The sequence below is a fragment of the Hypanus sabinus genome, chromosome 8, assembly GCF_030144855.1.
Source record: "Hypanus sabinus isolate sHypSab1 chromosome 8, sHypSab1.hap1, whole genome shotgun sequence".
Taxonomy (NCBI): Eukaryota; Metazoa; Chordata; class Chondrichthyes; order Myliobatiformes; family Dasyatidae; genus Hypanus; species Hypanus sabinus.
Window position 1 is genome coordinate 112,309,080 of NC_082713.1, and position 13,226 is coordinate 112,322,305.

At 42.5% G+C, this 13,226-nt stretch overlaps 1 protein-coding gene across 1 annotated transcript in view; it reads left to right on the forward strand.

Moving 5' to 3' along the window:
- nt5dc3 (5'-nucleotidase domain containing 3) overlaps positions 1-13,226 on the forward strand; it is a 66,887-nt gene that overhangs the window by 46,694 nt on the left and 6,967 nt on the right. The window contains exons 8-13 of the mRNA XM_059977626.1: positions 339-441; positions 608-709; positions 1,449-1,530; positions 3,878-3,964; positions 10,486-10,626; positions 12,381-12,445. Coding sequence (XP_059833609.1) covers positions 339-441; positions 608-709; positions 1,449-1,530; positions 3,878-3,964; positions 10,486-10,626; positions 12,381-12,445 — 580 coding nt within the window. The remainder of the gene's footprint in view (positions 1-338; positions 442-607; positions 710-1,448; positions 1,531-3,877; positions 3,965-10,485; positions 10,627-12,380; positions 12,446-13,226) is intronic.

The following is a 13,226-nucleotide window of genomic DNA, read 5'->3' on the forward strand; positions in this document are numbered from 1 at the left end:
GGGGCTTAGAGTCGTAGGCACGTGGATGAATGAAGAATGGTGGGCTAAGTGGGTGTGAAGGGATGGATTGATCTTGGAGAAGGCTGGAAGGGTGGCGCAACATTTTGGGCCAAAAGATCTGTCCTGTGCTGAACTGTTCTATAACCATCTGCAATTACAAAACTCCAGAATAATCCCAAACGCCTTGCAACACAGTTGATTCAGAATGTCTGACTGGTCTTAATTTCAATGCGCTTGTTATACCAACAAAGATGGGTGTGCAATGCAGGGTCTGTGCCTGACAGCAATGTGCAAGTTGTGTGCATGCTAACCACATGGTGTCTTCCCTTTCAAACCAGAAAAATACATATCTCATGAGGAGAAGACGGGCGCGGTGCTGGGAAGGTTGATCAACAATGGCAAGAAACTGTTCCTTATTACCAACAGCCCTTATAGTTTTGTGTGAGTAGGATTTTTGATTGTATTAGTAAGTAAAAGGCTAAGTTGCAGATTTTTAAAAAAAATTGCTTTGACCAGAGTTGGAAGTTGTTAGGCATTGCTGATTTTCCCAGAATTTTATGGTGAGATGTTTCTGATGCATTTGCTCTGTATGTTTACTGTGCAACAGCAATAAAGGAATGCAGTACATTGTTGGCAAAGATTGGCGTGATCTATTTGATATCATCATTGTTCAAGCAGAGAAGCCAGAGTTCTTCAATGACAGGCGAAGGTCAGTGCAATAAGGTTGTTGAGGAGCAACTCCACAGCTACACCCACTTCTGTTCTCGTGTGGTGGATTAAATACACTCTCTTTAGTGGTGTTTTATAGCTTAGACCGTAAAACCCATAGGTGTAGAATTAGGCCATTCAGCCCTTCGTCTGCTTCACCATTCCATCATGGCTGATTTATTTTCCTTCACAACCCGATTCCCTGTCATCTCCCCACAACCTTTGACACTCTCAATAATCAAGAACCTGCCAAGCTCTGTGTTAAGTAAACCCGATGGCTTGGCCTCCACACCTGTCTGTGGCAATGAATTCCACAGATTCACCACCCTCTGGCTGAACACTTTTCTCCTCACCTCTGTCCTAAACTGACATCCTTCTGTTCTGAAGCTGTGCCCTCTGGTCCAAGACTCACCCACGATAGGAAACATCTTCTCCACGTCTACTCTAGGTATGCCTTTCAATTTTCAATAGCTTTCAATGAAATTCCTCTTTGTTCTTCTAAACTCCAGTGTATACAGGCCCAGAGCCATCAAATACTCCTCATATGTTAACCCTTTCATTTCCAGCATCATTCTCATGAACTTCCTCTGGATACTCTCTAATGCCAGCACATCCTTTCTTGGCTAAGGGGGCCAAAACTACTCACCGTATTGAGAGTGCAGTCTGACCAATGCTGCACAAAGCGTCAGCATTACATCTTTGCTTTAACTAGCATTGAAAATTGTTCCATTTTTCTATAGGCCGTTCAGGAGAGCAAACCCAAAGGATAAACTGCACTGGGATAAAATCACCAAACTGGAGAAAGGGAAAATCTACAAACAGGTAATATTTTGCTATCCATTATTGTTATATTTTAACTGCACTAGGTACACATGCTGTTCTATCTTATTAGGATAATGATGTAATTTATTATGATAATGCGATCTATTCAGTTTTAATCCAGGTCTTTTTTTATGATAAATTATGAAAAGTGGTTCAAATGATTCATTTGACTTTGTGTCTCAAATAATTGAAAACTCTGTACTGTTTGTCAAAATTGACAACAAAACCATCAATTTCTCTGTCAAAATGAAATGGCTTACTGTGTGTATGCAGCCAAGCATTTGACAGTGTGGTTCTGATCAGTCCATGATCTACCTCTTTATTACCTCTTTATTAGGTACACCTGTGCACCACATTAAGCAAATATCTAATCAGCCAATCACGTGGCAGCATCTTAATGCATAAAAGAATGCGGACATTGTCAAATTGTTGTTTAGATCAAAGATCAGAATGGGGAAGAAATGTGATCTAAGTGACTTTGACTGTGGAATGATTGTTGGTGTCAGATGGGGTGGCTTGAGTTTCTCAGAAACTGCTGATCTCCTGGGATTCTCACACACAACAGTCTCTAGACTTTCCCGAGAATGGTGTGAAAAAGAAAGAAACATCCAGTGAGCAGCAGTTATGTGGTGAACATGCCTAGTTAATGAGAGAGGTCAGACTGGTTTAAGCTGACAGGAAGGAGACATATGTTCAAGTAACTACGTTTTACAACAGTATTGTGCAGAAGAGCATGTCTGGGCACTCAATATGTTGAACCTTGAATTAGATGGCTGTAGCAGCAGAAGACCATTGGGTGCTGAATAAAGTGGACACTGAGTAAACTGTTGGAGATAAAACTGGCCATCCATAAGAAGCATGAAATTTATTCCATTGAAAGGAAGCTCAGATTTTTCAATGTCCAGTAATTCAAATTAGGGTTTTTTTTTCCTGTGGTTAAAAATGTAATAATTAAGTAAATCAAATTAACAAAATAGATGACACAGCAAATTGAGAATTAATTGTGTAAGTATGTATTGAATAATTGTGTTATTTCAACAAGGTTTAGACTTAAATGTAGATTGTGCTTAATTATTAGAACTTCATAATCCATTATGGAAGTTTATTCATTTTGATGGGCTGATATTTTCTGATGTGTGTTTCACTGTATATAAAACACTGTATGTAATGCCCCCAGCTCCCCTCCCACCTGCGTGTAAGCAGCAGAAAGCTTTATTTATTTTTTGAGATACAGCACGGAATATGCCCTTTGAGCCACCCCGCCCTTATTTAACCCCAGCCTAATCCTGGGACAATTTGCAATGATCAATTAAACTCCCAACCGCTATGTCTTTGGACAGTGGGAGTAAACTGGAGGAAACCCGCCTGGCCACTGGGAGAATGTGCAAACTCCTTACAGGCAGTGATAGGAATTGAACCCGGGTCACTGGTACTGTAAAGTGTTGTGCTAGCCACTATGTTAGCTGGCCGTTTCATTAAGTGTTACAAGAACAATGATCAAAGAAAGAAGAAAAGAACAGGTTGTGGTCGTCTTGCACAAAAGCTAGCTCAGACTAAAATGATAACATTCCAATGATAACAATTAACCTATATAAAAGTAAGGTTCAAGTTGCATGAAACCTGCTACAGAAAAACTAAGAAGCTTCTAGAGAAGTACAGAAGCAGTCATGTAAGGGATTATATTAAAATAGAAAAGTTGAACTACAAGAAAAACAACAATTCTGCACCCTAATTTAACACCCAATATGCTCTCAGCAAACTCCCACAAACAGATGTGAAGTAAATAGAATTGAATAAATTTAAACATAAAGCTAAGTTACTAGGGAGATGACCTGAAAATCAAAATACCGCAGTTGCTGGAAATCTGAGGTAAAAGCAGAAAATGCTGGAAGCACTCTATAGGTCAGGCAGCATCTGTGGAGAGAGAAACAGTTTTATTTTTTCAGGTTGAAGACTCAGTTCAATGACCTGCTACAATGTTAACTCTTTCCACAGATGCTGCCTGACCTGTTGAGTGTTTCTGCCATTTTCTATTTCTATTTTATATTTACACAAATGTAGTTCTTTGATTTTCTTTTCTAGTTTGCTGATTTCCTTTGATGGGGAGGTGAGGGATTTGGCAAACATGGGCATTTGGATATAGTCATTGCACCTCAATGAGTTGCTGAAGGAACTTGGTCAAGACGGAGGGTCTCAACCTGAAACGCTAAATGTCTGTATCCCGCCACGGTTGCTGCCTGACTTGCTGAGTTCCTCTGGGCAGCATTATTTATGGCTTCCATTCTAATACCTTTATTCTCTTGCATCTTCATAATATTCTAATCTTGGAAATGCTTTTCCCCCGCAGGGCAACTTGTACGAATTTTTAAAACTCACTGGCTGGATTGGTTCTAAGGTGCTTTACTTTGGGGATCACATTTACAGTGACCTGGCTGTAAGTATGAACTTAAGAAAGGTCCACACACTACGCAAGATGTAATGCTGTTTCGATCATTGTTCATTCTAACTGGATTATCATATTCCGATGAGGTTGACCTTTTATTGAAACATAAGGAGGAAGGCGGTGTGGGAGGACATGTTAACTGCTGTGATGAAATACTCACAAGGCAATTAAGGGCTTATGAGCATAGGTTTCAAACGATGGGCATTAGGTAAAAGAGTTGATGAGGACAGACTTCTTCAAAGTTCAAAGTAAATAAATTCTTAAAGTACGTATATCTCACCATACGCTCCCTTGAGATTCATTTTCTTGCTGGCATTCATAGTAAAGAAATGTAATCAAATAATTGAAAACTACAGACAAACAGACAGACAAACAACCAATGTGCAAAAGAAGACAAACTGTGCAAGTGAAAAGTAAATAAATAGTACTGAGGAAAAGAATTGAAGAGCTCTTGAATTCTTGAAAGTGAGTCCATAGTTTGTGGAATCAGTTCAGAGTTGAGGTGAGTGAAATTATCCACTTTGGTTTAGGAGCCTGGTGGTTGAGGGGTAATAACTGTTTCTGAACGTAATGGAGTGGGACACAGGCTCCTGGTGCACCTGGGAGGCTGTCATGAGCCTGCTGCCTTAGGGGCTGGTAGAAATGAAGTAAATCAGGGAATTGGGATTGACATTGATCTGAGGAAACCCTGCGGTCCACAGAACACATAACATAGAACAGTACTGCACAGGAACAGTCTCTTTGGTTCAGCATAACATTGTGGGCCAATTAAATTAGTAATCAAGTGGCTAACTAACCTCTTCTCTGCCTACACAATGTCTGTATCCTTCCATTTCCCTCACATTCATGTACCTATCTAAATGTCTTTTAAATGTCTCTAATGTTTCTGCCTCTACAACCACCCCAAGCACCCATGACCCGCTGTGTTAAAATTGTCCTGCCCCTCACATCTCCTTTGAAATTACCCCCCTCTCACTTTAAATACACACTCTCTGGTCTTCACCATTGCAATGCCTGGAAAAAGATCTTGTCTATCTACTCTGTCTACACCTCTCATAATCTTATAAACCTCTATCATGCCCTCTCATCCAGGCAACATCCTGGTAAACATCCTCTGCTCCTTCTCCAACATCCTTCCTATAAGTGGGACAACTGTATGCAGCCTGACTAGAGTTTTATAAAGCTGCAACATAACTTCCTGACTTTTGAACTCGATGCCTCGACAGGCAGAGGCCTGACAAGTGAAGGTGATTTCCATGTGTGTAAGTACGGTGAGGTACAGGTACAGTAAAACAACTTACTAGCAACACCTTCATATGGACATAGATTCAGATAGTACAAAGAATATATATAGGTATTATAATGCATGTATGATTTGAATTTTAGAAAACACTGAAGAAAACCAAAAAGGATATGTAAAGCAAGACACTATACTTGGGGCAACATGCTAATTTATTGGCTTGTGTAACTTTATTAGAGCACCAGTGACTTGGGTTCAATTCCTGCTGCTGTCTGTAAGGAGTTTGTACTCCTTGTGTCCAGGTAGGTTTCCTCAGAATGCTCCAGTTTCCTCCCACTTCCCAAAGATTGGTCACTTGGGTGTAATTGGGAGTTGTGAGATCATGGTACAGAAGGCCCTGTTACTAAATAAAAAGTTAAATAAAAAATATTGAATACAAAAGAGATCAGTCAAATCCATGGTCATGTGAGAGGTGGTCTGTAGTGTCCTGTTGCTAAGGTGGTGTTAGGGTCGTGCAGGTCGGTTCAAGAACTTCCTCACCATTGAGCACATCTACAAGGAGCGCTACCACAAGAAAGCAGTATCTGTCATCGAGAATTCCATCATCACAGGCCATGATCTCTTCACGTTGTTGCCTCTGGGGGGAATTAGCATTGGGTCCCACACTGCCAGGTTCAGGAACAGTTATTACCCTTCAACCAGCAGGCTCCTAAACCAGCAAAACTTAGTGGGAAGGGAAATGATTGAGAAGCTTTTAAAAACCAGCAGAAGGCAACTTTAAAAAAAAAAGCATAAGGGAAGAAAGGATGAAATATGAAGGTAAACTAGCCAATAATTTCAAAGAGGATACCAAAATTTTTTTTCAGGTATGTAGAGTAAAAGAGAAGTGAGAGTAGATATTGGACCAATGGAAAATGATGCTGGAGAGGTAGTAAATGAGGACAAAGAAATGGTGGACAAACCTAATAAGAATTTTGCGTCAGTCTTCACTGTGGAAGACACTAGCAGTATGCCATAAATTTAAATGTAGTTGCTATTTCTAAGGAGAAGGTGTTTGGGAAGCTGAAAGGTCTGTGGGTAGTTAAGTCACCTGGACCAGATGGACTACACCCCAGTATTCTGAACCATTAGTAGTGATCTTTCAAGAATCACTCGCTTCTGGAATGGTTCCAGAGGACTGGAAAATTGCAAATGTCACTCCACTCTTTAAAAAGGGAGGGAGGCAGAAGAAAGGAAATTACAGGCCAGTTAGCCTGACTTCAGAGGTTTAGAGGTTCTTGGAGATGCTTGATTAAGTAAACCAAAGTCAGCATGGTTTTCTTAGTGTTGAGGAAGTGGGAAGTCTACTCAAGGACAGACAGTTTTTGGAGATGGGGCAAAGTGGCAGATGGAATATAATGCAGGGAAGTGTAAAGTCAGGCAGTCTGGTAGAAGGAATAAGGGTGTGGACTGTTTTCTAAACGGGAAGAAAATTTAAAGATCAGAAGTGCAAAGGGACTTGGGAGTACTGGTGCAGGATTCACTAAAGGTTAGATTGCAGGTTGAGTTGGTGCTAATGAAAGCAAATGCAATGTTAGCATTCATTTTGAGAGGACCAGAGTATCGGAGCAGGGACGTAATGCTGAGGTTTTATGAAGCATCAGTCAGTTCGCATTTGGATTATTGTGAACAGTTTCGATACCCTTGTCTAAACAAAATGTGCTGGCATTGGACAGGCTCCAGAGGAGGCTCGTGAAAATGATTCGGGGAATGAAGGGCAGGAGAATGGGTTGAGAGGGATAGTAAATCAGCCATGGCAGAGCAGACTCGATGGGCTGAGTTGCCTAATTCTGCTCCCATGCCTTACGGTCTTATGGAAAACTTAGCTCCCCTCAACACTGAACTGTTGAGGAGTGAAGTCACTTTGAAGGACCTACAACCGATTTTCTATATAGTATTATTATTGAATTTGCGCAGTTTGTCTTCTTTTGCACATTGAATGTTAGTCTTTGTGTGTGTGGCTTTTCATTGATTCTGTTGTATTTCTTTGTTCTACTGTGAATGCCCGCAAGAAAATGAATCTCAAGGTCACATATGGTGGCATATAGTCATAGAAAGTTACAGCAGAGAAATGGGCCCTTTGGCCCATCTAGTCCATGTCGAACCATTTAAACCGCCTACTTCCATCAACCTGTACCCGCCCTTCATACCCCTACCATCCATGTACCTATCCAAATTTCTCTTAAATGTTGAAATCAAGTCTGTATGCACCACTTGTGCTGGCAGCTCGTTCCACACTCTGAGTAAAGAAGTTTCTTCCCCTCATGTTCCCCTTAAATTTTCACCTTCCACCCTTAACCCATGACCTCTAGTTTTCATCCCATCCAGCCTCAGTGGAAAAGCCCTGCTTGTCTTTATCCTATTTATATCCTCATAATTTTGTATACTTCTATCAACTCTCACCTCACAAGGACAGTACAGCGCAGGAAAGGCCCTTTGGCCCACAATGTTACACTGAACCAGCTAAAGAGTAGATCAAAAACCACTAAAAACTAATCCCTCCAACATCCTCATCTTCATGTGCCTATCTGAACATCTCTTAAAGTATCAAAGCCTCTACTGCCATGTCAGAAAGCACATTTCACTCAAAGAGGCAACCACCGCTCTGAGTGAAAGAACTTGCCTCTCACATCCCCTTTGAAGTTACCCCCCTCACCTTCAATGCATGCCCTCTGATATTACCCTGGGAAAAAGATGTTTACTCTATCTAGGCTTCTCGTAATGTTAAAAAACCTCTATCATATCTCCCCTCGGCCTCCATCGCTCTGGAGAAAACAATCCAAATGTGTCAAGCCTCTCATGCACTCTAAGCCAGGCAGCATCCTGGTAAACCTCTTCTGCACCCTCTCCAAAGCCTCAACATCCCTCCTAAAGTGGGACCTGCTTGCAATACTCCAGGTGTGGCCTAACCAGAGCTCAATAAAGTTGTAAAATAACCTCTTGACTTTTGAACTCAATGCCTTGACTAAAAAAAGCAAGCATTCCATAAGCCTTCTTAACCACCTTTCGATCTGTGTAGTCACTTTCAAGGAGCCATGAACTTGGACCCCAGGATCTCTCTGCTCAGCAGTACTTAAGGGTCTTGCCCTTATCAGCGTCTGTTCTCCTTGCATTTGCTCTAGTGAGGTGCAACACCTGACATTTATCTGGGTTAAACTCCATCTGCCATTTCTCTGCCCGTATCTGCAACTGGTCTATATCGTGCTGTGTTCTTTGCCAGTCTTCTACACTCTCCACAACTCCACCAATCTTGGTTTCCTCCACAAGCTTACTGACCCACTCATCTACATTTTCATCCAGGTCATTTGTATACATCGCAAACTGGAGCTCCCAGCAGATCCCTGTGGAACACCTTTAATTTCAGACGTCAGCTCAAATCAGCCCCTTCAATCACTACCCCCTGGCTTCAGTGCAGAAGCCTGTTCTGAATCCAGACAGCCAACTTGCTGCAGACCCCCAATCTTCTAGATTGGCCTCCCATGAGGGACTTTGTCAAATACCTTACTAAAATCTATGTAGGCAAATTCCACTGCTGTTCCTTCATCAATCCCTCTCATTACCTTGTCAAAAACTCAAATCAAGTTGGTAAGACATGACCTGCCCTGCACAAAGCCATGCCGACTCTCTCTAACTAGGCCATGGGTTTCCAAATGCTCGTATATCCTATCCCTAGCAATTTTCTGCAGCAATATTCCTACAACTGATGTGAGACTCACCGGTCTATCATTTCCAGGATTTTCCCTTGTTCCCTTTTTAAAAAGAGGTTCAACGTTAACCACTCACCAGTCCTCTGGGACGTTGCCTGTGCCTAAAGAGGACACGAAGATACGGGTCAGGGCCCCAGCTATCTGGTCTCTTGCCTCCTTCAATAACTTGGGGTAAATCCCATCAGGCCCTGGGGACTTATCCACCATAATACTCGTTAGGAGACCCAACACTTCCTCCTCCTTGACCTCTAAACTCCCTAACTATTTACAGTCAGCACTGATCTCCTGGCCCTCCATGTACTTTTCCTTGGTAAACACTGAAGCAAAGTACTCATGAAGACTCACTCGCATTCTCCGCATCCCAGTAAGTGTTACCCCTTTTATTTCATGAGTGGCCCTACCCTTTCCCTAATTATCCTTTTGATGTATGTATAGAATGTTGTGGGATTCACCTTAATCCTACTTGACATGGACTTTTCATGGCCTCTCCTGGCTTTCCTAATTCCCTTCGTTAGTACTTTTCTGCTTTCTTTTTATTCAGGTGTTCTGTTTGATCCTAACTTCAGAAGCTTTACATACTTTTCCTCCTTCTTGACTAAATTCTTCACTTCCCTGGACATCCAAGGTTCTCTTATCTTTCCATCTCCGTCCTTCCTTGTAACAGGAACACACCTTTCCTGTACTCCATGCAATTGATCTTTAAACACCCTCCACAAGTCTGATGTGGACTTGCCAGAAAAAAGGTGTGCTCTATTAAAGTTTCGTAGTTCCTGCCTAATGCCCTTGTAATTTGCCCTATTCCAATTTAAGACCCTCCGACAAGGACCATACCTATCCTTATCAGTAGCTATCCTGAAAGTTAAGGAGTTGTGGTCACTGTACCCTAACTACTCACGCACTGAGAGGTCAGTCACCTGGCTTGGCTCATTACCCAACATTGCTCCCTCCCTGTTCCTGAGTTCTACCAAAATGGACTGTGTCAGAACCCTCCAACTTCTACACTCTAAGGAATAAAATCCCAGCTTATTCAATCTTTCGTTATAATTCAGGCCCTGCAGCCCTGACAACATCCTTGTAAATTTTCTCTGTACTCTTCAAACCTTAATTACAATTTCCCTGTAGGAAGATGGCCTGAACTGCACAGAATACTCCAAACTAGGCCTCACCAATGTCTTGTATAACTTCAACATAACATCCTATCTCCTGTCCTCAATACATTGATGTATGAAAGCCAAAGGTGGCAAAAACTTTCTTTACAACCCTGTCTACCTGCGACGCCACTTCCAGTGAATTTTAGATCTGTATTCCCAGATCCCTTTGTTCTACCGCACTCCTCAGTGCCCTACCGTTCACAGTGTGAGACCTCCCCTGGCTGGTCCTGCTGAAGTGCAACACCTCACATTTGTCTGTATTAAATATATGTAATCTGATAATAAATTTGCTTTGAACTATGAAGTCATACAGCCCTGAAATGGGCACCATGGCCAACTATCAATTTCACACTGCCTTCTCTGTTGCCGTTGAAGGATTTGACCTTGAAGCATGGGTGGAGGACAGGAGCAATTGTCCCTGAGCTGCGGTCGGAGATTAAAACTATGAACACAGAGGAGTACAGTGAGGTGGTCGTGTGGCTGCAGGGTCTTACAGGATTGCTTGAGCGTGTGCAGGTGAGTGTCTGACATTCTCACCAGCAAACTTAGAAACACTAAAAGTGGTAAAGAGAGTGGCTTCAAATTATTAATAGGTTTGGCATAGATCTAACATTCCATCAATATCTCCCTTTGACCTGAGGGAAAACCAGGAAATTAAAGTGTACATGTCTATGTGAGCTTTTGGATCTTAAATCTTGTTGGTTGAGTGAGGAATCAATTGATAAATGGTGGCACCTCCTGTACTTGATAAAGTGGCCACAGTGTATGTTTGTGGCCTTGTGCTGTAGCCCATTTGTTTCAAGTTTCAATGTATTACGCATTCAGAAATGCTTTTCTGCACACCACTGTTGTAACGCGTGGTAATTTGAGTTACTGTCGCCTTCCTGTCATCTTGAACCAGTCTGGTGATTCTGCCTCTGACCCCTCATTAACAAGGCATTTACACCCACAGAACTACCACTCACTGGATTTTTTTGGTTATGTTTATTGCACCATATTCTGCAAACTCTAGAGACTGTTGTGTGTGAAAATCCCAGGAGATCCGCAGTTTCTGAGATGCTCAAATCACCCCGTCCGGACCAACAGTCATTCCACCGGCAAAGTCCCTGAGATCACATCTTTGGTCTGAACAACAACGGAACCTTTTGACCACGTCTGTGTGCTTTTATGCATTGGGCTGCTGCCAGGTGATTGGCTGATATACAGGTGTACCTAATAAAGTGGCCAGAGTGAGGTTTATGGTCTTTTAAATTTCAAGGCCATTTTTAAAATGGTATGATAAAAGTCAAAGTCCATTTTATGCATCTCTCCCTTTGAGTCACAGAGCATGACCTCACAGGAGCAGACCCTTTGGCCCATTCAATCCATACTAGCCTGGGTCTGCCTAGTCCTATCAACCTGAATACAGACCATAGTCCTCCCTACCCCTCTCATCCTGTACTTATCCAGACTTCTCTTCAATATTACCACTGGAGTGGGACAGTAACTTATTAGTAACGCTTTATAGCGGCATCTGTAAGGTTGCTTTCAATTCCTTCCACTGTCTGTAAGGAGTTCGTATGTTTTCCCTATGACCGAATGGTTCTTTTATCTGGGTGCTCCGGTTTCCTCCCACATTTCAAAAATGTGTGGGTTAGGGTTGGTTAGTTGTGGGCGTGCTACATGGCCTCTGGACACAAGACAACGCTTGTGGCTGCCTCCAGCACATCCTTGGGCTGTTTTGGTCGTTGGTGCAAACAACACACTTCACTTCTATTTTGATGTACATAAACCCAATCATTAAACAGAGAAATCTCTCTTTAATTGAACCCACAGCCCACTGGAAACACGTTCCACATTCACACCATCCTCTGTGTGAAGAGGATACCCCCTCAGATTGAAATTAAATATTTCATTTTCAGCCTAAGCCTACGACCTCTGTCTTCACCCAACCTGAGGGGGAAACCCAGCATGTATTTGCCCTATCTACCCCTGATCATTTTGTACACCTGTATAAATTCTCCTGCACTATAGGGGATGAAGTCACTAGCATATTGAACCTAGATTAGGACTTGCAGCCAGTGGCTTCCTGGTCGATAAACTGTACATGTGATAAATAAATGAATCTGACCCTGAATGACCGCTGGTGCAGATGTTGGCTCTTGTTTGAAGTCCCTACTTGAGGCCACAGCTGTGTGAAGTGATGATTGAGGGAGCTGACCTGCGCAATAACTGACTCCAGCTGGCCCTATGTATTCAGATAACCTGTGCCTTTTAAAATGTCGCTTCAGGTTTATGAAGATGCGGAGTCCCGGATGGTTCTACAAGAATGGATAAAGGAGCGAAACCAGCTGAGGTGAGTGGGGAGTGCAGTTGTACGTGAGTAGGTAAAATTACTGCACAGAGACAAGCTGAGGTGGCTAGCACCTTCATTTACGAACAGCACCGTTAAGAAGTTAATTGTGAACTTTCTGTTGTATGAGTGAAACACAAAATGCTGGAGGAACTCAGCAGGTAAGGCAGCTTCTGTGGAGTGGAATAAACTGTCAGTGTTTCGGGCCTTCATCAGGACTCATAAGCACTAGGTCTGAGAGCCTCTAAATGTTGCAATTTTAATGTCCTTGATGCTCCCAGTACTTTTTCCCCATCAGTGATGTAGTATTAATCCCAATAGCCTTTTCTCCTCATCTGACTGAAGATGCCACTGATATAGGCCTTGACTTCACTCTCCGAGGGATTGTTGTGGCCGTGATTTGGCCAACTAACTTAAGTCAAAGTCAAGCTTATTGGCATATCCAATGGACATGTTAGACGCAGATACCACTATAACGTTTAAGGGAATTTCTGCTAGGCAAGCATGAGATCCTGCAGGAGCTGCAAATCCAGGGTAACACACACAAAATGCTGGAGCAACCCAGCAGGCCAGGCAGCATCTATGGGAAGGAATAAAGAGTCGGTGCTCTGTTGGATAGGTACAAGGGTTGTGGAGAAACATGGTCCGTGTGCAGGTTGATGGGACTAGGCAGAAGATCGGGTTGACATGGCTTAGATGGGCCGAAGGGTCCATTTCTCTGTTGTAGTGCTCTTACGCCTTTAAATGCTCAAGTCCATGTGTGCACAGGTGCAATTAAAAACTT